We start from the raw sequence: 27,923 nt of genomic DNA, 5'->3' as shown, positions 1-27,923 counted from the left end.
TCAATCAGGTTCAATGTATAACGCAGGTTATAATTTATTAATGGAATATATATGGCATAGGGCTACATCTATATGTATGTTATAGAGTCAAGTGAGTTTTTGCATAACATAAGATAGCCGCATCAACTAGAGGGTGACATATTACATAATTGTGTTTAAGTTGTTATATATGCACGTAGTCATCACGTGGTTGGGCTCTGCGAGTGAAGCCGCAGTGGCTGTGATAAACCACGTGACGCGGTGATCCGGGTGTCAGTGTGGAAGAGAAACAGGTAAATTTTGAGTCTCTCGCTTATTGTCTGCGCGAGTCGGTTCGGCCTTGTTGTCGGCATTGGGGAATCGATTTAGGACGCGAAAGAGTTCGTGTTTTGTTTCCGTCTGATTAGGAGGTTGATATTAAAGCCTCCTTCGGTCGGTGTTATCTCCACATTTCTGACATCCAGCCTGGTCTTTGGTTAGTACCTCGCCTGTTCATTTTTTTATCAGTTGGGGCCTGTAGGCCTCAGTGAAGCCTCGGTGTCGAATGCACATGAGAACCGACTAGAGTCCGCCTCATCCCGGGGGGCGTGTGCCTTCCAGTTTAAACAAACGTAAATTACTATCGTGTCGATTAATCTAACGGATGATTTGCACAGTCTGTCATTTAAGTTGAGAAACTAAATAGTTGATTAGCCTTAGGGAAAGTTTATTTTTTGGGCAGCATAATGATGCCCGATAACCGGCCATGAGGTTATTAAACGCGGTCAGGGCGGAAGCCACCTATTATGCAGAACTTGCCTTTATTATTTTACTTATCAGTAACTTAACCCTTTGCGACTATTAAAACCGTGTGTATGTGTGTGTTCATATAGGATCGTTGGATCTGCTTGTTTGAGTTTATTCGAGTTGCTTTTCCAAGGCCCATCGCCTGGACCAATTTATAACCCTTAATCTCTGAAGATTTTTATTATTAACTAAGTTTAATCGATTATAATTTGCTTTACTCCTGGACCGGTAAGTCGATATAGGATTCCCAGGATGTCGATCTAATGTAACGTTAGAGCGCCACGGGTAATGTTGGTTACCTGTTGGATGCCTATTGTACAGCTTGATTGGGTAACGTTACTTTTTATTTTATGCACAAGGCGATTTTATGTTGCTTTAAATGGAAACCTGTTTAAGTGCCTCCATTCTTGGGTATTTTCCATGTTATTGCTAACAAATTACTTGTCTGGCGTTGTATATACTATGGTATATTATAGAAATAAAACCCTTCACATCTTTGATGTTGACTGCCTACACCTTTACCCATTGGCTGTGTGTGATTGTTTTCACGTCTACAACATGCTCTCAGTGCGACGGATGTACCCTCGCCCTCACCCGGTTCAAAGGCCGTTAAGCTTGTTTTTGTTGAGCTTTGTCCGTTAACGCACGCTGTTTCCCGCGGGTGGACCCGCGTGTTTCTGTCTCGCTGGTTGATTCTGTGCGCGTTGTGAAGTGCGCAGTTGCTTTCGGCCACCACATGCCCTGCATTTCCTCATGCGCAGAGCTGCTATGCTGTGGGCTGTTTGGTATATCCACACATGCAATATTGCATAACTCTCATCAGGTGGATTTCTTTTGCTGTTATTTTGTCTAATAATCCGGCGTTGTGGTGTTTTTCGTTGTTTTAAAATATCGATAAACTAAAGCTGTTATGTTCCGGAAGCGCGTGCATAGTTGACCTGTTGAATCTTGACTTGTAAACACCGTTCGTTCGTTCGTGTGTGTGTGTGTGTGTGTGTGTGTGTGTGTAATGGTTGCGCAAAGCGAAATTCCCAGAATTGAATTTGTCAGTGTTCTGGTAAAGTTGTGCCGTCGTTTTATGAATAGAGCGTCGGACATGTGACCGTGATGTTTACTTCCAGATTTGGCTAATCAAAATGGCTACACAAGGTGTATCGCGTTTGTTTGCATCCATCCATGTTTTCTTAAAATGGTTTGTCTAGAGACCACATGATGTCATGATGATTGTTTGGTTTTTAGAGCTATTAATATTTTTTTTCAATCTTTCTCTTTTAAAGGCGATATTCCATTGTAAATACTGTTATTTGTATATACTGTAAATGATGACTTCAGTGGGCGGAAGCCGGCCCCGGGGCAACTGGGAGCAGACACAGGGTCAGACACAGAGCCAGTCACAGCACAAGCAAAGGCCCCAGGTAAGTTTACAAGCATGACTTTCTATTGATAATGAAACGGACCCTTCGCATTTCTGGTGTAAAAGCTGTGGATGGGAGATGGTGGCAAATATAATTTTTGTATTTCCAATACCTCAAATGGCAAAAGAGACCAATCGCATTTGCCCTATTTCCAAAAGAGGGGAAATTGAGAGATTGATTACAGCAGTCAGAATAGAGCTAGATGTCAAATTTGCTATCATTCCTTAAAAAAAAAAAACAATCTCGCAACAGTGTTAATTCACTTTTTGTCATTAACTGCCACGGTAATACACCAGAAAGAATAGCGTTATACATGTCTGTTGAAACTTTGAAAAATTCTCCTAGTGTCATACCTCAAAGCTTCTTTAACCCACCATAGATATATATAAAATATATTCTGACTTTGGCATCAAATAACTAGTTGGGCATCAAGTGCCTGTTTACACTTGGTTGCTTTATACGTTTTTGATTGGATGGCTAACCGATCATGAAAGGACCAGGGACCTATTGCACGACTAGAAAAAGGGATTAAGCTGGAATATCTTGGTGTTCTTGTCATCTGTATGCAAAATTTAGTACACCTCTGTCGTGCATACCCTGATGGTAGACTCACACTCACCCAGAACAATGATGAAAAATAACGGTATATTAGCGGATAAATTGGGCCAGGATCACTAAGATATCCCGGCTTAATCCCTTATCCTAGTTTTGTGCGATAGGCCACAGGTGTAAATGCCCTCTGAAAGGCGTTCGAGATGGGTTTAAGTCCGATTACTCGATAGATACCGATAGGCTTGAAGATTGGATATATATCCGTTTTGCGGAGGCGCATTTATGTGACCATGTGTAAATGATATTTTGATGAGTCAGATGGCTATCTGATCAGTAAAAATGCATAAAGTGACCAGGTGTAAACATGTCCTTAATGTTGAATCAAGTGTTTTGATAAACTTTAGTAAATCAATATCCAAAGTATAAAAATTCTCCTGCACAAGAACAGGAGTAATTTCTTTAAAATATTTTTTTTACTTTTGGCTTAAGTTTCATATTGTCAACGGTTTTATGCTTGATAATTTTGGATTCTATACAAAAAGCCAGCCGATTAGTATAAGGGACATGGTGCTGGAAAAAAATGTGATGGGAGGAAGAATAAGTCTTAAGTAAAGTCATAGGTGCTTTTGGCTCCTCTTTAGAACTGAGTTCCCTCACAACCTGTTGAGCTCTTTGCAAACGAGAGGTTTTCTGCAAACATTTGCAAGAGTGAAAAGGCATTGACGAATTATCAATTTTTATAAAGTGATGCAGGATTTATTTAATTTTATTAATCTGCAGTCAGCGTTTTCTGTCTCCGGACAGACAGCAGCACACCACAAACCCATCACTGCTCTCTCTATAGTGCTGAAGGGACAGTGTGTGCCACAGTAAAGTTTGAGCTGCTACCGGATACTCTCTCTCAGCCTCCGTCTGAGATCGAGAGCAACATAAGGCTCATATACTTGATTGACTCAAGTTTCCTTTATGTCACTTTAGGGCCTCTGTAGAGTTGTTATTGACAGCTTTTAGTATGACATTTAAGACGCAGCAGTCATTAAATCATCAATCATACGTGACCATTTTCTCCTTTTTGTTCATTCAGGCCACCGCTGAGCAGATCCGACTCGCGCAGATGATCTCGGACCATAATGATGCAGACTTTGAGGAGAAGGTCAAACAGGTGAGTAGGGATCTCAACAGTTTAGCTCGCAGGAAAATAACGGCAGCTTCTGATTTACCCACATCTCAGTTTCATGTGGTCCGTACAATTCAGAAAGTCCATATTCTTTGTTTGGCAAATGGCTCGACAGTAGCTTCTAATTGTTTTTTTCCGTGGACTATTTCTGATGTACGTTTCATTTTCAGACGCATACACACAATGCACACGCAATTTCCCCCACTGCTTTCTTTATAGCTCTGATGGGGACCATACGTGCCAAAGTAAAGTTTGAGCTGCTACCGGATACTCTCTCTCAGTCTCCGTCTGAGATCGAGAGCAACATAAGGCTCATACACTTCCTAGTTCACTCAATGTTTCCATCAGTCCCCTCAGCCACTTCTTTTTTTTGTTGCCTTCAAAATATATGCACAGTATATGTCATACACCCATGTGGAGAAATCCCCAGAGATCGAGAAGGTGCTTCCTTTACACTCATGTCTGAGAGTAAAAGAGAGAGTGACATAGCACTGATTTACTTGCTGGTTGTGAAATTACAGTCTGTATTAATTTAAAATAATTTGGGTAACATGCACAATATGGGTCTTTAAAGGGTTATTTCACCAAAAAAATTTACTCACCATCAAGTTGTTCCAAACATGTATGAAGTTTTTTTTTTTTGCGCTGAACAAAACAATTCGACACATTCAGAAGAATATGGGTGTCCAAACAGACCCTATTGTTTCTTCCCAACCCATGGAAGACAATGGGGTTCATCAACTGTTTGGATACCCATATTCTACTTTTTATTTTGTAGAAGAAAGATATTCATACAGGTTTGAAAACTTGATGGTGAGTAAATGATGGCAGTTATAATTTTTTGGTGAGCTATGCCTTTAAAAAGATTTTTTTTTTATTGGCTTCCATGTATCTCTATATAATATACCCACATTAAATAGTGATTTTTATGCTTTTATCTTTTCCCCCACTTTTCCCCCCCAATGCTAGAGTTTTTCCTAATTCTTATTGCTCCTTTTTCTCTTTTTAAGCTGGTTGACATCACAGGAAAGGATCAGGATGAGTCCATGATAGCGCTTCATGACTGCAATGGAGACGTCAACAGAGCCATCAACATCCTGTTGGAGGGCAGCCCTGATACTGTGAGTTCAGGCTTGAGTTTAGAGGTAGAAAGGGTTGTTTGTAAGAGAAATGAAATGGCCCAAATATATATATAATTTTTTTTAGTCTCGTATTTTTTTAAAAATTTAGTTAGTTTAATTTTCAGCTTGTTTTATTTTGTAGGTTACCTCTTAGTAGTTTTGCTGTGCTTAGTTTTAGTTTTAATATATATCTATATAGCTGGATAGCAACATTTTTCAGTTTTAGTAACATTTCCAATTAGTTGCCAATTAAATATTTCAATTTTCAGCCATTTATTTAATCTTTTTTTGATTAATGAAAACGCTAACAAAAATAACCTTTTTAGGGGGCTTTCACATTGGCCATGTTTGCCACAGAATGAATCCGAGTGTTTGTTCCAGATGCCACCCGCAGTGTTGGTCTGGTTTCACACTCACTTGATTCAATTGAACCCTGGTGCATTTGTGTTTGTTACATCATCACAAACCTGATAAAAAACAGGATGTGGGTCAAATTGTTTTATTAATTTGGTGAAATTATGCGCAACAGTAAACAACGCTAGGTGTGTTGCAAGGAGGCGGCCTTCTGCTGCTTGCAAACTGACTCTTTTAAGGAGACTGCAGATTGTGAGCCATTCATGTTTAAGTTGGTTTCACATTTATTTAAATTCCACCACAGTTCCACCTTCTACAATTAGTCTCTGGTTCAGAACCCTGGTGCACTCCTGAGTCTGCATGTCAGCTTTCACCAAGTGCACTTCTTGGAAAATGAAGCCAAAGCAGCTCTATCACCCCTGATGGTGGGTTTCAGTATAGCTTATAAACTCTGCCCCCTCTGTGTATTCTAATGGGACTAGACAAACTAAACAATAAAATTACACTTCAGATAAAAATAATTTTCCAAAGATTTTTTTAAATTTAGTTTTAGGGGTTTATTTGATGATAAAAATGGGTGTGTAATGTCATGATTGACGTTTCACATCCCAAACTTTTTTTGGGGATGTGATTGAAGCTTTAGCTTCCTTTTTTTTCATACTGACATAATGAGTTGCTCAGCAGTAAACCGTATTAACAGATATTGAGTGTGGGCAGGGTTTTGATGTTGCATCTCTACTTCCTGCTCTACTGCGCAGACGCAAGTCCCAGATCAGCGAAGATGTCTGCCCTATTTGCACATTGGAGGCTTCACTTTTCTCCAATGGAAGATGGTGAACATTACCTTTTTTTCATGCCCACTTTTGAACTAAACTGCCCATGTGAAAGGACCCGTAATTATTTTGTGAAGACCTGTGCAGTGCAGCCAACGACTTCCCTAAAGCTGAGCAAAGCAGGTTGTTTGTTGGGTGTGCTGCTTTCGCTCATGCTCTGGGGAAGTGTGCTTGTGCGCCCTTTCGGGAGAAGTGCCCGTACAATGAAAATCCACCGTTGTTGATGTCACGCAGACCCGTACTCAAAAAAAACTTTCTGGAAGGATTATTTTTGCTACGAAAATACTCCATCAAATGTCCAACTTATTATTTTTATTTTTTTGAGGGCTACTGTAGAAACTTGATGGTGCAAAATGGCGACTTCACTGTAAAGGGACCCGTTGTATTAGTACAGGGTATCCGCGGGGTCTTGAAAAGTCTTAAAAGGTGATAAATCAATTTTGGGAAAATTAAGACCCTTATAAAGTATTAAAAAGTCTTATCACGGCTTTATAAAGTCTTAAATTTTGAAAGTATTTTGTTCAAGCTTTGTCAAAAGAGTTTGACTCCAAAAAGTATTTATGAATATATTTATTTTCATCCCCATAAGTATTAAAAAACAACGGGGTGCTCAGTCTGAGATCGGCTCGGAGCGCGCGCGCCAGGAATGGAAATTAGCATCGCCACCAGTCAAATGCGGCTGATTTTGAGTTGTGGCGGGTGAACTCGCTTCACCTACCGAGCTGTTTCACCTCTCTGTAAACTTTGTTCAATGCATGCGAGTGCTGCCGTATGTGCGCATATAACCAGTCGTTTTCTCCGTCATCACTCGCGTGGAGACGCGCCGTGAGACTCGCGCGCGCTGAGAGAAGATCTGACGCTGTGCATCATCCGAGAGCGCGCGCTCGTCTCACAGTGCGCAAATATTGAGTTCTCTTTCAAGTCCTGCGCTTAAACGGACAAACTCACACAAGAAGTATGTCAACATGTCCATCTTGATGAGTATCCTAGAAGACATAGTCTGAATATGCCTTAAGTGAACTGTATAGTTTGCACAGTCGAGAAAGACGAGCATATCCCTGCCTCAGATCTTAAAGGCGCAGTAGCCTTTACTGCTGCCTGAGGGATGTCCTTATATTTAGTTTGACATTAAACAATGCTCTTTATTGAATAGCTTTTGTAAGTTTAATAAGGATTAATCTTTCATTTAAACAGTTAAATATGCAGTTATTTTACATTTGATCACTTTATTCAATTTCTGTACCTTTCTGCAGGCCAGTAGGCCTGTACATTATTATTTAATGTACACATGAGTGAGGTCGAGTTAAACATTTTAGTTTGAATTTTATTTTTCGGTTTTCGGCTTTGGTTTCTTCTTTTTTTGTTTCGGCCAAGAATTTTGATTTCGGCGCATCTCTACTGACAATGTTCTGCTCAGTATGTTGTCAACACGCTTCAAAGATGCCAAAACGAATAGTTTCATTCTTGGGACTAAAAACCATAAAACTGGAAGCCATAAAAGACCACAAATCATCGTGAAAATGTCAGTATTTCATTGAGACTTGAGATTAAATAAACTGCTTAAGTATTGTAGAGCTTGTAGTATTAATTTGTTAAAAATAAAAAAGTGGCTGGTAAAAATATTGAGTGGTAGACTTTGAAAAAAGTTAATTTCCATCCCTGGCGAGCGCTGTCTACAGGTGACGTCATGTATTTTGTGAAATGCGCAGTTAGGTGATGTCGCCCTCCATACATTGTAAAACAGATAAGCAATATAAACAATACAAAATTGGCCCACGATAGAGATTTTAAGTCTATATTCGACTACAACTGTTTATTAAAGGGTTGTTGCCGATTAGAACTTGAAGTGCGATGAGGTCTTAAAATATTTTGAGAAGGTCTTTAAAAAGTCTTAAAAAGGTATTGAAATTAACTTCAGGATCCCTGCATATACCCTGTAGTAGTTAGTAATGGCTCATTCTGATGTAATAAAAACAACGGTTCATTATGTCAGTTTTTTTATACACCACTAAAAACATGGTTATGTATATAATATTGCATGTCTGTTAATAGATTCTCATAAATGCTACATGCTGCACCTTTAAATTTGCCTTTTGCTTTGCAGGACTCTTGGGAGATGGTTGGGAAAAAGAAAGGAGTTTCAGGTCAGAAGGAAAGCACACAGACAGAGGGAGGAGATGAAGGAAAGGAGAACCGAGAGAGAGGAGGAGAAAGAGATGTGGCACGTCGCCGAGGAGGGGCCCCAAGGAGGGGCCGTGGAGCCAGTCGCGGACGAGAGTGTGAGTGGAAAGAATGCTTCTGCACTTTTTGACACCCTTTTATTTTAGTCTGAAAGACTTCATGCCACTGTTTACCAATAGAGGGTATGCATCGACACTTTCCCGCCGAAACATGCCCCCTCAGCCGTTACTGAGTGGCTAAAGAGCTACTGCATGGCTGAATTTAATAGGGGAAAATTAGATGGTTTGATGCTGGTCCGGGGGCGTAGCCTAGAAATCTAGACGCACCCTAGTGGCAGCAAATCTAATCTGCCCGCGAGTGTCGTCTAGCAACTCTCAATACCCTTCTGAGCTGTATTCCCTTACTCTTGCCGAGTCAATCACATTGTGTATAGAGTCGGTGGGCGGGGCCATAATGGCCCAGTTGCGTTTGCGTGCTTCTAGTAAACAGAAACTGGCGAACGGCGGTCTTTCGAATCGGCTTTGACCGAAAAGAACGGCACTGAAGTCATTCTTAAAAAGGAAGATGTGTTCGGAGTTTTGCCGACCAGATACGGCGAATGTTTACTCTATCAACGAGTTCTGCTTCACCTTCGTTGCTCTGGTTGGTTGTGTACCGTATCCTATCGCGTGCAGAGGGAGTTTGAAAGACAACCGTTTATCCCGCCCCTCGGGTTGAGCCCTGTCAATTGGTGAATTTCCAGACCAAACATCTTGATGTGGGTCTGGCTTGTCAGGCTACTGGGGGCATGCACCTCTGGAATAAATCAAAAAAGTATGTATGTGTATATATATATATATATATATATATATATATATATATATATATATATATATATATATATATATATATATATATATATATATATATATATATATATATAAATAACCTCTTAAATCATGACTTCTGGCAAGTTTTGTGAATAAAAATTGAGACATACAACTATGACATACTATCAACAGATTCAAGGCAGGATTATACAGTTTGATTCTTCATGTCACTAGCCTCAAATATGCCTCTTCACTGCATAAAAGCGTCCAGATGGATATAAAAGAATGGAAATAAAGTTAGATGGTAACAAACGTGGCATTAAACGTTTGTCACTTGGTTTTAACTGCTTGTGGTAATGGATACTAATGTTAGGATCAGCCTCGATTGCATACAGCATCTAGTCAACAAAGTAATTGTAGTTATAGTAAAGTGTACTGTACATACAGTTTTGTTGTCTGTTTTAAATCCGTTTTTGAAGTGTCCCACTCTGCTGCGTGCAATCTCACGTGTCATTCGCTATAGCAATGGATACAAGCTCACCGTGGTTGCGCGAGCACTTGTTTGCACAAGCTTGCAGTCTTCTGAATTTATTTTGTAGTTGACAAAAATGCGTTGGGAAAATGTATCGGAGTAAAAGTATACTTTTTTATGTGGGAAATGTAGTGGCGTAAAAGTTGACAGAACTTTTTTTTTTTGATTCTCCCCAAAAATATTACTGATTATGTTGAGAACTTGCAGAGGTGCTGTAAATGAATACATTGTAGGGGAAACGCTGAGTAGTACTGGCAGCAGTGGTTTGAGTGAGAATTCTACTATTATCAATTCAAGTCTTGTTCTGGAGGGAGGCACAGGGAGGGTACCTCCCCCCAGCCCACCACCCCCCAAAACCTTTCCTTGTGCTAGGCCTGATAATGTTGCCCCCTCAATCTTTTTGCCACTCAGTGGGCGTAACCAGTCACTCCGGTCAATGGTGATGTCACGTGCATACCCTCTAATTGCTAAGCGATGCAACATTCACTGTCATTTATTAGTTTGCAGTCAGCGTTTTCTCTGTCTCCGGACAGACAGCAGCACACCACAAACCCATCACTGCTCTCTCTATAGTGCTGAAGGGACAGTGTGTGCCACAGTAAAGTTTGAGCTGCTACCGGATACTCTCTCTCAGCCTCTGTCTGAGATCGAGAGCAACATAAGGCTCATATACTTGATTGACTCAAGGCTTGTGCCTTGGTTTTTCAAATAAATCAGTAACTTGTGCTGCCCTGTCAAAGTGAGGTAATGAGAAAGCAGAATAGATGCTATTATTCCTAAACACCAGAAGAACTAATTAAAAAGTGTGTAAATGTAGCAGCAATTTCCTAATGTTTTTATTTTCCTGCTCTTAAATTCCCTCAAAATAAAGCTTGCATGCCACGTAATGCAATTAAAAAAAATCAAGTCCAGGCAAGTCTCTTCAACTAATTCCGTCCTTTGTTCCCTCTCTTCAGTCCGTGGGCAGGAAAATGGGTTAGATGGGGCCAAGGCAAGTGGAGTCACGGGCAGAGGAATGGAGCGAGGCCGTCGAGGAAGGGGCAGAGGAAGAGGCAAGTACTTCTATTGGTAATGATTAACTAGAATAAGTTGATGGTTTTGGTTTGACTATCTTCCTGTCCTGCAGGTGGAGCTGGAAGAAGAGGAGGGAGGTTTTCAGCTCAGGGCATGGGGTAAGATTGTGTGCCTCCATCCAGGTCGTTCTTCTTTTTGCATGTACACTAGAGATCCCCCAGATTAACAGTTCTGGGAAATGCTGATGGTATTCAGCTAGCTAGTAAAATGTATAAGCTTGTGCTTCAAAACCTGCTAAAGGTATGACACAAGTTTTTAGCATAAAGTGCTGTTCTGGGTTTAAAGCCTGCTGGTGTGCTTATCTTGAGACTGTATGCGCATTCATAGTATTTAAACCTGACCGTTTTTAATGTGTGTTCCATGCAGAAGCTTAACAAGGTAAGTAAGGCTACGTTGACACTGTCAGTCCACATCCAATTGGAATCTGATCTAAATTTGACTGTCCACACTGTCGCGCAACTGTTTGGATCTGATTTGTGTTGACTGACGTTTTTTCGTCCTAAGGAATTTTTTTTTTCTTTGGTAGGTATATGCTAAAAACGCCTATTTACGACATGACTTCAACACGCTGGAGTACTGCGTTTTATGAGGCGGCGGCAGAAGAAACAGGCTGTTATGCGTGGCTTTATGCTGTCGACTTGAAACGTGCGTTAGTGGCATTTTCTGCTCATCCGGCACTTTGCAACACAGCCTTCTTTCTGCAGTGACTTTCACCATGTTTCCTATAACAATGGCTGATGTTTGTTTTATGCAGTGCGAATAGACATATTTGGACGGCGGTTGTTTTTCGTGGGTTTGTTTTTATTGCCATCCGAATTCAGAATGTCAGTGTTTTTCTCCCACCACCCAAGTAAAAAATCCCCGTCGAATTACCCACTGTTTTTATACAAACAGAGTTTGTGGTAATTTAATTGCCATCAGAATCCACATCTCACAAAAAAAATTGCTTAAATTCACTTTTTATATCCTTTTTGACCAATGCATAGCACCGTATGTCTACTTGTCGCTGTAATTAGGGGGAATTTTAAAAGTCTAGCCTTTTATTACTGAAATGCTGGTGAGTATTTTCAAGAGCCATACATTTCTTCACCGCTCAAAAAAAACAACGCATGTAAACATTTGAAATGGACTGTTATTACGACAGCAATTATATGTTAAAATAACCAAGCAGCATTATCTAGCTCATGTAAATAAGAGGCTATATCTATATAGCTTCCTATTTAAAATTGATAATTATGATTATTATTCTATTAAATTAAATATGCATTTATTATATGCATTATTACTCAGGATCACAAAACTCTGCCATGAATAAATCGGCATTCGAATGCACAAGTTTTATCACTGAGGTCGTGCGCAAATTATATATATTTTTCCCTTTGCTTTTCACATTTGCTAAATCTGATCGGATTTCAATTGAATATGCACAACAATCGGATTTGGACTGACGAGCTGTTGTGGGTTTATTTGCTGCTTTTTGGTGCTATGCCCTTTTTAGGCTTGTTGATTTACACAGTTTATTAAATTTTTTCATGGCAACTGGGGTGGGCAGTAGAAATGCAGCTAGAAAGGTCGACATTTAAAATGTTTTATTTTTATCACTTGTGCAAAATGCCACCTGATCATAAGAGACTTCTTTTAAAAGAGAACCTTTACAGACCCTAAACATTTCACTAAAATGCCATCACATCATCTTCCTAATTGAGCAAATGAATCTGAGCAGATATGGTTATGTATAAATATATATTTTTTTAGTACTGGTAGTTGTTGTATTGCAATATAATGTTTAAATAATAGTTTTACAATTAAGTTATTTTTATAATATTACATTTTTCTTGGACTTAATTCTTCTCAATATAGCCTATATGAAGGTACAGATTTTTTTTGTTTGTTGCCCAGCCCTAAAAACAACCAAGATGCTTTTTAATATCTTGTAAAGTGGCAAAAGGTTTTGAATGTGTTCAATGTGTCTTTCATGCTTTTTAGAAATGTCAGAATTTCAATGTCAAATTTAGCATCTAGTTTGGCTTTTTTTAAATTGTATATACACGTGTAAACTGCGATATCCAGTAGTCTAGACGTGCTGATATCACATCTAAGCCATGCCTAGCCCTGGACTAGATTTCTGATTTTGTCAAGGACATCTCTGGTCACTCTTCTTTGACAGTTGCCTTCAGGCTTCTTAACTGGCGCCTTTCGCTTGTTTGGTTTGAAGTGTGCGTTTGGAGTTTGCATGTTTGGTTTTTCAATTCTGGACCTCCAGGTACAAGTTTAGCCTTGTATGATTTGGTAAGTCGCACCACTAGCTTAGTTGTTTCATTCTCAAGCTTTAATGCCTATAGTGCAGGTGTGGTGGTTTGACTGGTAATGGACGCGAGCATGAAGGTTGCCATTGCTCTCTCTCGCGCACACACTCAAGCACACTGTTCACACCATGCACCCCCGTCTTTCTGCCTGTGTTGAGATGCTTGTAATTCTCCCTGTTGTTTCTCCCTAAAGCCAGATTGATAAGGGCCCCAGATATGATTTGTCAGGAGATGAGAGGTGAGTTAAATTTATTAGTGTTGGTTTTTGTTTGTGTAGGATCAAAGGGTTTAATAGTGATTAGTTGGTTACTGAAGAATGCTTTTGAATTTGAGCTTCACATATTTAGTTTCCACCAGGTTGGTTTCTGGGTTTGAGATTTGACTGGAAAGCCCATTTGTTCTTGGTATAATTGCAGTTAGCACTTTACAACAAAGGAGTGGTGTTTTTTTTTTTTTTTTTTTTTTTTAAGGTTGTAGTGGAATTGTTGGTATGAATTTATTTTTTTTGCACTGTTTACTGATGGGCTCTGACGTTATTTCTTGCTTCCCTCATTCACACAATTCATGCTCAAAAACAAAATTAACTTGTTTTTTAGTACGTTCAACCCAGCGGACTACACTGAGCCAGCCCAAACAGAGGAGAGCTACACAAGCGGAAGCACTTGGAGTAACACGGGCAACCTAGAACCTGAGGATGGAAACCGTGAGTTTGTCTCTTGTAAACCCCGTCTCCAGTTCCCATCAGTGTTTGCATGCATTCACGCTAAAGCACAAAGTGTCAAATAGAATGTTCAGAGTTGCCGTTCTGACTCGCATCTGTTTCTGCAGGGCTTGAGTTTACAGGTGGAGAGGGAACAAACTATCCTCGCAAGTTTGACTCCGCCCCTGGTGAGTTTTAACGGCTTGCACTTGACTATTTTGTGAAGGATTTGTTCACCTGCTGTCATTGTAAGTAAGCTGAGTGTCTGTGCGACAGGTGCTTGGAGAACTGCCACGGAAGAGTGGGGCACGGAGGACTGGAATGAGGATGTGAGTATTTGAACCGAGACCATAAACCTGCTTTCCAGTTGAAGCCTGAGCAAATCTAATTCTTGTTCTCTTCTGTCTAGCTGTCAGAGACCAAGATATTCACTGCCTCCAGTGTGGCGTCCATGCCCATTCCACAGGAGAATGTCACCATTACAGCTGGACAGAGGTATGCCTGTGGCTTTAAGGAAATGTTATGGATTCAATTGAATTTTAAACTCCATCAACAGCATCTGCAAACTTTTCAGTTACTGTTTAACATTATTTTGACTTGTCATTTATCTGCCTACACTGCTTGTCAAATCTAGGGATGGAAGTTTTTGTTTTGTTTTTGAAAAGTCTCTTATGCTCACAGAATTAAAGTCAATATTGAATGCAGAATGTAATTTTACACACTGATATGCTTTCACAGATGTGTACATTTTCTTGATCTGCTGCAGTCATGGCATTATGATAACGTTATTGATGTAAGCATGTTTGACGTTCAGGATCGATTTGGCGGTGTTGCTGGGGAAGACTCCTCCCTCCTCTTCCTCTGAGGCAGAGCCTGCTTCGCTTGAAGGCCCACAGCCGCCGTCTCTGTCTCAGTCTCTGGTGTTTAGCAACTCAAAGCAGACAGCATCACTGTCCCAGTCCTCCTCCAGTGCCCCTTACAGCCAGCACAGCATGGTGAGCCAGATGATAAAAGCTCAGTCCCACTTTATATTAAGTGGCTTTGTGCTGTGTACTAACATTTTTAAATTAATCATTTTATAAAATGTGCTTTTTGTGTAAATGTTTTCATGTTGCACATATTTTTAAAAATATAACTCAATGTAATTAAAGCTGTAATTAATTTCTATAATTACATTACCTACCCATATCACCCAACCTGTCCATAACCCTTCTTGTATTTGACCTAAATTTGTAAAAACAGAACTTTTTTGCAGTACAATATGAACACATCAAAAAGTACATTGTACTTATTTTAAGTACATAGTTATTTAAGCGACTTAAAATAAAGTGGGACCACATGTCCTGTCCCGTCTTTGTTAATGTGCATTTTTTGCTGTAAATGTCAGGTTTTTATATTTTAAGATGTATTAAACAACACAACTGTATACTACCTAAACTATCTGGAGGCAAAGTTCAACCATATTGTTTGGTTTCTCTTTGTCCTTTGCTCAGGTGAGCATGCTTAGTAAGGGTTTTGGTGATGTTGGTGATCCAAAAGTAACCACTGGAGGCTCCACGACTGGTTCTCAATTCCTGGAACAGTTTAAGACGGCCCAGGCTTTGGCCCAGCTTGCAGCCCAGCACTCACAAAGTGGACCGCCCAACGCTGGTCCTTCATGGGATACCAGCTCCACTTCACTGGGGCAATATGGTAAGAGGGCCGGCATGGTTTGAATCACTTCTGTGACTGTTCAGCCCTTTCTGTGAAGTCTTATTTATTTCTGTGTCTGCAGATATGAAATCTCAAACAGAGCCTGTGCACAGCCCCTTCACCAAACGGCAGCCCTACCAGCCCACCTCCACTTCCTCCTCCATGATGGATGCCTTCTTGCAGGAAAAAGCCACGCCCCCTTCTACCACCTCAGCTCTGCTCCCTCAGTCCACCCAGTCATCTTCACTGCCCCAGACCATCAGCACCCCTGTCCCCAAACCCTCTGGGCCCTCCCCAGGTCAACAGAACTCTTCCAGCCCAGCCGACCCGCAGGCATCCAGCCCTCTCCCGCTGCAGCAGCACAAACTCAAACAGCAGAAGAAGAGGGCTTCCATCACTACCAAGGTCATAATTATGAAATCTGGCTGTCGATTAACGGTCTAAAAATAAGTGTTTTTTGTTTAGTTTTTTTATGGCCATTACATTTTCTATTTTAATTGTCTGTTTTAGAGCTTTGATTAGAATTGTTTGATTATTTGATCGTGTCAGGCCTAGTCTCAGCTGCTTTTATGAGAATAATAGCTTTGATCATATTCACCTAATAGAGTTGCTCTGTCTTTTTACTCAATGTTGTGATTTTTACAGATTCCAGCACTAGCGGTGGAGATGCCAGGATCTGCAGATATATCCGGGCTCAACCTGCAGTTTGGAGCATTACAGTTTGGCTCTGAACCGGTGCTTCCTGAGTATGATGCCTCAGCAGCTGTTGCCACAACGACACCAGGCAACCAAGGCCAGAACAGCCTTTACACAAGTGCTAGCAAGTGGGTATCTTGCTTCACTATATCCAACGGCTGAGACTCTTGAATGGGACAGTAACATCATCACAGAGTCTATTGATTGGTTTTCTGGTTTGTCCACAGTGAGCAAGCTACATCCCTTTCCAACCCCAGTCAGATGGAGCTGTATGAGCCAAGAGTCAGCCAGACACGGCGCTACCCTCCTTCAGTGTCCTCCTCGCCACAGAAAGACATGCAGGCCAAAGTGAGTTTTCTATCAGTGTACCAGCACAAGTCTTGTTAGAATTATGCATCCAAGCAAACCTTTTTTTTTCTTTTTCTTTTTTCTCACAGAATGGGTTCAGTTCGATACAGACGTCACAATCTATGGAAGGTAGGTCAAGCTTTAGCAAATGGTTTCAAAGTAAAGCGATATAAATATTTATAATGTAATTGTGGTTTTAACTGCAGTCTGACATTATTGAGGATGTCCCTCACTTTGCCAAAAACATGCCTAGAGTAGTGCCAAAAACATGCCTAGAGTAGTGCCAAAAACATGCCTAGAGTAGTGCATGCACTGCTATGATGAATTAAATGCCTTTCTCCACTGATGTTCTAAGTTGTTCAGAGTTTCTCTGGATACTTATTTTTAGAAGGCAGACTGAGATGGTGCACAGGAACATTTGGATTCGGATGGGCTAATTTGCATATTCATGTTTCTGCATATACTAAATGAAGCAAACGTGTAGAAAAACAAACATTTAAATTTAATTTTGTTGAGTTTTAAGGGATAAAATTGACGACAGGGGGACTTAAATATTAAAGATGATCTTAAAGGGTAACGCTTTATTTTAGTGTCTTTGTTACACCGTTTAGTGTATTTATGTACAATTCGTGGTAATTGCCACACCCTAATCTTATAGTAAGTGCATGTTGTTTATTATTACTCCGAACTTAAATATTTATTTGCACTGTAACATGCACCTTAAAATAAATTAATTATCCCTCCCAGCTGCAGCAGGCTCTGCAGTGCCCATGAAACCGGCGTCCGACTCAGTCGTCCCACCATCAGTTTCCAACATGGGCTCAATGGCTGACCCCTCATCAGGTCCTCCTTCCCTGCTGACTACATCCAATCAGACGCCTCTCAGTGCTCTTGGGCATGAAGATACCTCTTCCAGCTCACTGGCTCCTCAACACAATAAGTATGTCATTTTTTTTTTTTTTTTTTTTTTTGCTGTTTTACTAAAATTTTGTGAGTGATAACTATGTTGATGATGATGATGATGGATGTTTCCCATCAGCTCGCTCCCTACACAGCAGAACAGTTTGGCACCTTCAGTTCGCACTTCAAACTCAAGTCTGCTGGTGAGTTTGCAACTAAACACTTCCTTTTGCCAATTACAGAGTGAAATTTGTATTGTCCCTATACATTTCTATAATGCATATTCCTGGTCTTGTTTTTCTTCATGAAATTTCATAAAAGGCCTCAATGTCTTAAATTGGAGCAGAAAATCTTAAATTGAATATGCCATTAAATTAGAGCCCTCTGATTTCTGCAATGCAGAAAATGTGGATTTGTTAAAATTACTTTGTCTCTGAAATGACTGCCATTTTAAAATTAAGTCCTGTTGATTTTTACTTTACAAACAGCCATTTATTTACATTTAATGAAGTCATATGAAGTTTGTTTTTATTTAATATTAAATGTATTATCTCTTTTGCTCACTGTGATCTTCCTTCAACTTCATCTCAGCACTCAAGTGTGGATGCTGATTCCAGCTTGCACTCCTCATCCTTCTCCTCGGTCTCTGTGGCTCCATCTTCAGTTCCCCCGCCCTCTTCAGCTACTTCAGCAGCCCCAATCTCCCACAGCGTCCCTGTTGCCCCCTCTTCATCTGTCAGTTCAGTCTCTGCGCAGTCCGCCCTGGGCCCTGTCAGCAGTCTGACCATGGGATTGAACAGTGCAGCTGGTGTGGTTTCGATGGTCCCCCCTCCAGCTGCTGCATCTTCATCTGCTGCCTCGGCCTCTGTGGCACTTTCATCTGCCTCGTCTCGCAGCACGGCTGCCTCAGGTAAGAACTGGAGTTATTAGGGTTTGTAAAATATAGTCTGATACATGTTTAATATGTATCTGCCATGTAATAGCCTGGTGATCAGGTGATGCTGATATGGCAAACTCCATTATTACTACTAAAGGCATATTCCATTACATAATAAATAACTGGATAAAACCATTGCTGCTTCATTTGTTTGTATGATGCTTCATCTAAACAGGGAAAGCACCTCCAAACCTGCCTCCTGGAGTGCCGCCCCTGCTGCCCAACCCTTACATTATGGCTCCTGGCCTGCTTCACCCATACCCAGTGAGTGTTTGGCCTGTTTTTGGTGTTTTTTTTTGCTGCTGCATGCTTTGACCTATTTGGTATCTTGTTTTAGCTCACAAACCTCTTATGTCCTGCAGCCTCAAGTTTATGGCTATGATGACTTGCAGATGCTGCAGACCAGGATACCACTGGTGAGGGCTTGTTCCTGTTTGAGTAGCTGAATTATTTTAGACGAATGCAACAGAAATAGGTTTGTGACGTATAAAGGAGTCATTATTTTTGCCCTCTGCAGGACTATTACAGCATCCCATTTGCCACTCCAACCACAGCACTGACTGGCAGGGAAGGCAGTTTAACGAACAACCCTTATTCTGGTAAGATGGAGGTTTAATTTCCTTTTCAAATTCAGTCTCTCCATTGTATTCAGTATCTGGACAGGGTATCTGAAGGCTGTGAGCCCAAAGCTTCATTGTCTGAAACGCTGTCTGAAATCTTTTTATTAGCTGGTGACCTGTCGAAGTTCGGCCGTGGTGATGCCTCATCTCCTGCCCCTGCCACAACGCTGGCTCAGCCCCAGCAGACCCAGACACAGACGCACCACACCACCCAACAGCCCTTCCTCAACCCAGCCCTTCCACCAGGATACAGCTACACCAGCCTGCCCTATTACACTGGTGTGCCTGGTCTGCCCAACACCTTCCAGTACGGCCCAGCCATGTTTCCGGTAAAGGCGCTTAAGGCATCTTTACACGACCTTGTTAAATCAAATGTGCCTGCTTTATATTCAGTGAAAAAACACAAAAGCCAGACTGTTATGCCTGCTTTGATCTACCTCAGTCCTCCTTACAATCAAAGTATACCCTTTGTAATAGTCAATGTTTATGCCATTTCTGATCTATGCATGTTTCACTACTGTAGCTGGATCTTCCAGTGAAAACGACAATTTTCTATTTGGTGAAGTAAGCAGGACTTCATTTTACCAATCATTTACTCCGCTTAAACCCGCCCCTCCGCAATTGGCTGCAAGCATTTATTTTTGAATGCACTGCCCATATCTCAATCCAGTCAACAACTTCTATACTGGTACAGAAGTAAAAAAATCTTTGCTGCTTTATTTTCATTACGACTTTTAAGGACTGTTTCTGAATGTTCCTCCAGGTGGCTCCTACCTCCTCCAAACAGCATGGTGTGAATGTTGGTGTCAATGCGTCAGCTACAGCCTTCCAGCAGGCTAGCGGTTATGGATCACATGGATATAGCACTGGTAATGCATTTTCTTTCATGCAACGTTTAAAATGCAGTAAAAACGTTCAGATGGAATGTTTTACAACAGAATCTGCACTAGAATTTTGTTTACCTGAAAATGCTCTGCTGACAATTAGATCTTGCTACCATCTTGTTCCTCATGGCCGAGTTTAAGCCATGTTTAACTAAACTTGGTCAGTCACCTCTTAACCCTACATTGGCCAAGTCCGTTCCTTTTCTTGTCTGTGAAGTTGAAGCATGAGATGATTGGTCATATGTTAAAGGTATAAGCCTTTACTAAGGTAATAGTACTGCATCTTGTTTGGTTTTTGCAAAACCAGATGACCTTCGTCTATCACAACTGTACTGCATGGAGTTTTGTGTCGCTAAGCTTTAAACGTCGATCCTACTTGTGGGGTAGTCTTATCATACAACTTGACTTGGAGTGTCCTGAGCAGAAATCAATCTGCAGCTTCAAGCATATGGCCATCTTTGAACATTTTAAGAGCAGATGTTGGCCAATCATCTGCTTGAGAATCCATACAACTAGTGAGTCCCAACTGACGCACAAATAGTCTTAAGCACTTTGACGTGCCGCTAGTGGGTGGGTTTCTGTGGAACCAGTGACGTAAGGAGAATGAGGCGGGAGGGAGGTCGCTTGATTTAGGGTGGTGGGTTCACACATGCTTTCCACACGCTGCTTGCTTTTGACCATCCACCACTTTTGAGCACTGTTTGTGTTGTACCCTCCCATTCCTTCGCTCTTATGCTCCCCCCTCCATCTAACGCCTCTTCTAAAATATTGTCTCTTAGCTTTAGAATCTTCTTGTCCTTGTTTCTTTTCTTTATTCTTTTTCCATATTGAATATCTTCCAGCTTCATCTTAGTCATTCCTAATGTTCTGTTTTTTGGCCCGTTCTTTTTTTTCCCCTTCCCTTTTGTCTAACACTTGTATAGCTCCTCTATATCCTTAATGTCACACTACTCTTTTCCGATTAGGCCCCTCCCTCAGCTTGCTGCACCCCAGCCTCCATCCCTGTGCCCCCTCCCCATTACTCCTCCTTCCCTCTGGCCCTGCCTGGTGTGTGTCTAATGCTGTGGGGCTGTGGCTGTGTGTGTCTGACCGTTTGCAGGCTATGAGGATTTGGGCCAGGCTTCGGCAGGGAGCGGGGATTTCTGTAAGGGTGGCTACGGCACCGCCGTTGCTGCAGCTGCTGCTGCCGCCGCCGCTGCTTCTGCGCAAAACAAGCCTGCCAGCTCTGTCACCGGGCCTGGAGTGGGTGAGTGCAGCCTCACGCTAAAACCCCCAATTTCCTTGTTCCTCCTCCCTTTTCTTTCTTAAGCTCTCTCTCTCCCCTCATTTGCTCCTAACTTACTACTGGTCAAGCTTGATGAAGCGGTCACATGCCACCTGGTCTCAGATGAAAGAAGATCAGGAAACTCTTTGAACCTAGAAATTTCTGTTCTGGCTTGAGGACGTTGAAGTCACTTTCTCTGGATTGAATATCAGGGTTGTTACTTCTGTGACAGTCTTTTCTTTAACACTCTTGAAAGGGTTTCTTTATGGTGCAAGAAACCAACTACCCAAATGCGTAAGATCTGATTAGTGGAGTTGTTTGACTGGCCTTTTTCAGTTTTTGAAGATATTTAATGTGTACAAATTGTTTCTCAGAAATGGAATAGTGTTTTGTGCTAATAGTTTTTAAATATTGTGAACAGTCCGCTTGATGATCTGGGCTGCTGATAGCAGTATGGTTTTCAGATTTGATTTTATGTTAGCGAATGTTTTTCTTTCTTCTCACAACATGCCATATGGTTATTTTTAAGCTTTTATTGGGGATATTTGTGAAAAATATTTTAATTTACCTCTCACACTGAAACGCATGTGATGGTCACGTGTTTACATCTCTGCCATCTCATATGAGGACACGAACACCAGTCACTGGCTAGTGATTTACTGAAGTTTCTTCCCGTGCTGCATTTTCACTGTTCACAATTTTGACATCGATACCATGGAGAAAAAACCCAACGTTATAGGTATTTGTAATATTATCCCATAATATATTAGGCTGCTGTCACTTACTCACTTTAAGTACCTGACATACAGGTAGGGACGAGAATCGGTATTTGGGATCGCGTGGATATAGTGTGTGGTCGCGTTTCGCAGCATATGAGAGGAATGATGAGATGAGTCAGACTCTATACATGATGTGATTGGCCTGACCAGAGTTTGCCATTTACAGCTCAGAAGGGTATTGAGTTGTTAGACGACACTCGCGGCAAATTAGATTTGCTGCTGCTAGGGTGCGTCTAGATTTCTAGGCGACAAAACATGACTCAAACTTCCCAAACAGGTGAACAATTTATTAAAACCGAGGTAGATATATTAATTCCTAACAAAATCAATATTAATAGAATAGACTATTATTAATATAAATAAAATCCATAGTAAAATCTAGAACTGAAATATAACATTTGGCTCTGCTGACTGCAAAGTGTTTTAACGATGATGTTTGTCAATAAACAACAACAACAATTTTATTTTATATATTTATTTCTGGTCAGCAAGCCACTTTATAAACAAATTACATTGACAAAATAAATAAATGAACTGCGGGCAGCTTTTTTTTTTTTTTTTTTTTTTTTACTCTACACTATATATCAATTTATTTTTATATATATATATATATATATATATATATATATATATATATATATATATATATATATATATATATATATATATATATATATATATATATATAATAAAAATACATACTTAATTGTGCAAGTAGTAAAACGCAAACAGGCAAAATGGACATTTAGAGTCCTGAGTTTTTGCTCCTGAGTTAAAGATGTAGAAAACAGACAGTTAACCGTGGTTTTAAACTATCCCTTATTGTCAAAACATGACAAACACCCCAAACAGGTGAACAATTTATTAAAACTAAGGTAGATTTATTTATTAAAATCTGAATTGTGGTCAGCATTTTTGTACTCTGCACTGTATATCAATAAAATCATTACTTAATCGTGTAAGTAGTAAAACACGCACTCACAAAAAAGTCCCCTGTGCATCTCACTCACTCACTCACTCACTCACTCACTCACTCACACACACACCTTGCTTCACAGTGGATTGGTCCACTGTGCATCTCGCATATGCACATGCACCTTACTGACAATCGGCTGGCCGCGAGAGAGAGTACAAAGTTCAGCTGTGGAAGTCCAGTAAGGGCTGTCAATTCGATTTTATTCACTTTAAACATCGGATGAAATTATTTATTTTGATACAGGCGATGCTGAGTCATTATATCACCAAAGACAAACAATTATGATACTGATGTATTTTTCCACAAGTCCAGCGTTTTAGTGATTTATAGTTTGGTAACGTTAGCTTGTTGTAAATCACCCACTACAACTAACAAGGTGATTAGCCTAATATCAGTTCATGCATAGGCTTGTGTAGCTTTAACGCTGTGTTGGGCTCAATGCTATATGGAAGAACTTCGAAAAAGCAAGATATAATGATCAAATTATTGCGTAGAACGGTTGGCAAGATGGCATCTGTATATCAATTTTTAATAGTAACTCTATTTTTCTAATTTCTCAAGCACTGACAGCAGAACTGATAGCATCGGAGCTTATCAATACTGTAGTATATCATAGTTAAGCACCGGGTCTCCTTTAATACCAGTTTTCAGTACTCATCCCTATGCACGGATCCATTAGACTTTTACGCATTCGTTTTATTTCTCAAATGTTTAAGTTTACTTGAAACATGACTGACTGACTTGAATACTTGCCAAGACTGACATTTTAGTATTTGAGTGTTTAAGTGCAATAAGCAGTGAAAAAAAACTTTTTATTAATAAGAGGTGGCTTTATGTGCGTGGACTTTGGGTGAGCATAAAATCTGCAGGAATGAGTAAATGGCAATACATAATCTAATGTATTGTATGATATTCAGCCCTGTAACACCAACAATATCAATATCTGGAGCAAAGGAAACGGATGAGTGAGGGAAGGCGTGTTTGTGTGTCAACTCTATCGGAGAGATGAGAGGGTGAGAGCACAGCTGGTGTATTGTGTCTAATCGATGGGAAATGAGCATTGGAAGTGTTGGATATTTCAGTATCATTGTATATTTTAGGGTTTGACATTTTATGTATCGTTTTGTGCCTCTGTTGTGGATTTTCATTCTTGTAGTTTTTGCCTCGCAATCTGTTAGATCAGTGAACAAAAGTGGTGCCAGTTCAAGGCTGTGACACAGTGTGGTACCACAGATGAGCATTTTTTACACAGTTGTCCACCTAAAAGCCTTTTAGGGACATGTTCCTTGTAAAGGTCACATTTTAGCATTCCACATTTGGAGAAGTGTAAAACTAAACCAATTCAGCAGTCATATTCAAGTCAGCGTTATAGTGACAGTCTGTCTCAGCTTAACAAAGTACTACCGTTGATGTTTTGCTAGTTTCAGTGAACACCATTTCATACATTTTGACTTTTCTGCTTTAGGAGTCTCTGTGACATCAAGCAACACAGGAGTCCCTGACATTTCAGGGTCTGTTTACACAAAGACACAGGTGATGACCCACATCAGATTTTAATTTAATTTGAGTCAAATTTCACAAATGCTAAAGTGTCTTAATCTTCCCTCCAGTCTTTTGAGAAGCAGGGTTTCCACACAGGAACCCCAAGCGCTTCCTTCAGTTTGCCCTCTGCTCTTGGGAGTGGCGGCCCCATCAACCCTCCGGCTGCAGCGGGTTACGCTCCGGCCCCTTACATGCACATCCTGACCCCGCATCAGCAGCCACACTCTCAGATGCTCCACCACCACCTGCAGCAGGACGGACAGGTCAGCTTGCACCATGATGCCTTGTGTTTACCAATGAGGAAATAAAGAAATCATCTTCTGCTTTTCTATCCCTCATCCTTTTTTTTAAATTGAAAGTTCTTCAGCGTGTGGAAAACCCTAGATCTTTCGTGGTACTTGAACCACGAGTACACAAACAGATTGACTGGATTTAAGGAGTTTTGTGGTTGAAATTAAAAAAAAGGTTCTGCATCCTTCCCTTGTGGGTCATTTTGACCACCGTAGGAATGATTGGAATGCTTCAGTACACATAGAAAAACCTACAAATGCTTAATTCAAACTTTAAAATAACTAATTTTATGGCTTCGTGTTAGGGCTGGGCGATATAACGATAATTATCACGATATAATTTTCCTCGATAACAACAGTTCGATAAATTCTCGATATAATGCTTGCGCGCTATGCGTAATGCTGCGCATGCGCATTGCAGACCGGGCTTCTGGGTGCTGCACGCGCTGCTGTTTACAGTCAGTGGCTGACAGGCTTGGAGGATCAGAGTGAAGTGAGAAAAGAGTGATAGTGAAAGCTCAGAGCCCACGACCAGCTCGGAGGACACCGATAGCGTTGGCAAGTTAGTTCGCTCAACTTCAGTGGTTTGGAGATTTATTAAATGATCGTTCTTCTTCCAAGTTCTTCCATATAACTACATTCCCACACGGGCTTATTACCTTGTTAGTTGCGGTGGGTGACTTACAACAAGTTAACGCAAAGCAAACTATAATCACTAAAACATCGGACTTGTACATGATCGCTATCATAATTGTTTGTCTTTGGTAATGTATTAATGACTCTGCATCGCCTGTATCAAAAGAGAAATAATGTCATCTGATGTTTAAAATAAATAAAATAGTCTAGGCAGCCCTTACTGGAGATCCACAAATACTGAACTTTGCTCTCTCCCTCCTCTTGCCACCAACCCCGTGCGTGCGTGAGATGCACGGGACCTTTTTTTTTTTTTTTGTGCCCGTTTGCGTTTTTAGTGTTTTACTACTTACACGATTAAGTAATGATATTATTGATATACAGTGTAGAGTACAAAAATGCACAAAATATAATAATAATCATAATATTAATAATAATTTCCCCTTCCAAATCAAAGCTTATTGTGTTTGACTTGGGATGTATTCTATAATAATAATAATAATATTGTTTATCCCCTTCCCTAGTGGACTTAAAACATTTAAATAAATGTTCCGATTTCCAAGTCATAAATTGGAAAGGGGTAAATAATATACATTTGTTTTTTTTGTTTTATTATAATATGGCATGTCTTGTTATTCAAATGCATTTTATTACATTTCTATTCCAGTCTATGGTGGTTTTCAAACTTTAATGGGGGGTGGAGTAATTATTATGAAATTATTGAATTGTTTTTTAATATAAATGTATAATTTTCTCATAGAAATTTAATTTGACTTAATTTAAATATGAATCTATTCTTCTTTCAGAGTGGCTCTGGACAGCGTAATCAGAACGCCTCCATTCAACAGAAGTCGCAGATCAACAAGTCGGGATACAACAGCTACAACTGGGGAGGCAATTAAACCCCCCCGTCCTGTCCCGTCTAGTGTTCCAAAGGCTGGATTAGTGGAACCTTTTCTTTGTCCCCCAGATACCTCCCCCTTTTCTCTGTCCTCCACGGCGCTCTCTCTCCTCTCTCTGCACGGTCACCCTGCAGTTCCAACCCCATTCCACTGGTGGCGCTGTCCTAAGAGAGAGATAGCACTGTAAGGCGCCGCTTGAGGAGGGGGCACGGGGGAGAAGTCTTAACGGGGAGTGTGATCTCGCGCATATTTGGATAGTTACATAGGCCTTCATGATCGGAGTATTGAGTATTTGGAGTTTGTATTGTGTTCAAAATGCATAAAAACCCAGAACCCCCTTTTTTTCTGGAATATGTAACATAGATCTGTTTTCTAAAAGGACATGTTTAGTTTTTTCCCCTTTTTTCTTTTTACTGATGGTTAAAATGAAAAAGAGGTTTGAGAGAGGGCAGGATTGTTTTGTTTTCCTCACACCGTTCGTTCTTTTCCGCTGCTTGCTTGATCAGTACCTGCAATCCAAATGTACTTGCACCTCCTCTGTTTCTCCCCCTGCAATGAGTTTTTACCAAATTTTATTTTGGGAAAAAGGAAGATATCACTCTAAATCAGCTAGTGCAGTTGTGAAGTTTATTTTTTACCAAATATAAATAGATATATGGAAAAAAAAAATGTATAGGTGAGTTCACAGGCTTTGGTTCTGTACTGCGTGTGTATGTGCATGTGTGAGTTTTGCTTTATTTCGTGTGTGAATGAATGAATTGCATCATCAGGGTGGCCAGTATATGAATGTTCTGCTTATAGAATAGGCTTCAATGTGTATTTCTTTTATTTCTTTTATTGGAGCCTTATTGTACTCTCTAGATGTGAGAAGTGCACTGGTCACCTTAACTTCAGACTATTATTTTCACCTATTTTTGTCATTTATTAACCACCCTTCATGTTGCAGGGACATTGGATTACGTTAAGGCATGACTTTTGACCTCAGCGTTTTGTCATAAGCGTAAAGTTTCTCATTTGCTTTGGGATTGAGTTCACTGTTTTTTGGGCCACCGTGTCTTTCCACAGCCTTTGTCCTCCTGTCACACCTGCAGTCATTCTCCCCCTGAACCGCCCCACCTTCTGTCCCCAAATATATTCTTTTAGTAATATGATTATTAGGAAAGTGCTGATGGACAGAATTGTACTATGGGTTTTTTTTTCAGTGACTTTCTTTTTGTACTGTGCGTTTTAAAAAGATTTAAATGGATAAACTTGTCTTGTACATATATATATAAAAACACAAGTACTGTAGTCTGTTTGTTTGATGGCTTCTTTTCTCCCCTCTTGAATCCTTACACAGACTTGTTAGCATTTTTTTTGTTTGTTTCATAATGTTTTTTTATTTTGTAAAAAATATATATATAAATATTAAGTAAATAAACAAGAAAAAGACATTTTCATCATTTTTGGATGTGAATGTCTTTTTTAAGAAAACTACGTTTGTGTGCCTTTTAACTGCAGTCTGCTTCTGTGTTCTAGTTTAAGTTTGATTATTTCAGTTGTTGCTTTGCAAACAAGAAATGTAGGAAAGTCACCGGATTCTTTTAATTAAACCCAGTATGAGATGCGCCGTTGACACACCCCATTTTAAAATGTCAAGAA

General features: G+C 40.2%; 1 protein-coding gene across 6 annotated transcripts; it reads left to right on the top strand.

Annotated features, from left to right (window-relative positions):
* Positions 1–144: 144 nt before the first annotated feature.
* On the top strand, positions 145–27,758 carry ubap2l (ubiquitin associated protein 2-like). 6 transcript variants are annotated; one of them, XM_067426323.1, is made up of 30 exons: positions 145–272; positions 2,043–2,180; positions 3,817–3,894; positions 4,920–5,030; positions 8,322–8,496; positions 10,696–10,791; positions 10,866–10,911; positions 13,313–13,357; positions 13,716–13,822; positions 13,948–14,007; positions 14,096–14,148; positions 14,229–14,314; positions 14,634–14,814; positions 15,313–15,511; positions 15,594–15,916; positions 16,157–16,335; positions 16,435–16,555; positions 16,645–16,684; positions 17,303–17,495; positions 17,595–17,658; positions 18,047–18,365; positions 18,568–18,656; positions 18,755–18,808; positions 18,910–18,991; positions 19,121–19,341; positions 19,776–19,881; positions 20,996–21,142; positions 24,381–24,448; positions 24,526–24,720; positions 26,187–27,758. In XM_067426323.1, the coding sequence occupies exons 2-30, from the start codon at positions 2,085–2,087 to the stop codon at positions 26,280–26,282; spliced, it is 3,630 nt and encodes a 1,209-aa protein (XP_067282424.1). In that variant the 5' UTR covers positions 145–272; positions 2,043–2,084; the 3' UTR covers positions 26,283–27,758. The 6 variants fall into 6 exon arrangements, with proteins under 6 accessions (XP_067282424.1, XP_067282423.1, XP_067282426.1 ...); XM_067426322.1 differs by lacking the exon at positions 145–272 and adding an exon at positions 279–454; XM_067426324.1 differs by lacking the exon at positions 145–272 and adding an exon at positions 1,565–1,588.
* Positions 27,759–27,923: the final 165 nt, after the last annotated feature.

The sequence above is a fragment of the Pseudorasbora parva genome, chromosome 19 (assembly GCF_024679245.1).
Source record: "Pseudorasbora parva isolate DD20220531a chromosome 19, ASM2467924v1, whole genome shotgun sequence".
Classification (NCBI taxonomy): domain Eukaryota; kingdom Metazoa; phylum Chordata; class Actinopteri; order Cypriniformes; family Gobionidae; genus Pseudorasbora; species Pseudorasbora parva.
Note: the sequence above shows the minus strand (reverse complement) of the source record. Positions and strands in the feature narration are given on the sequence as shown.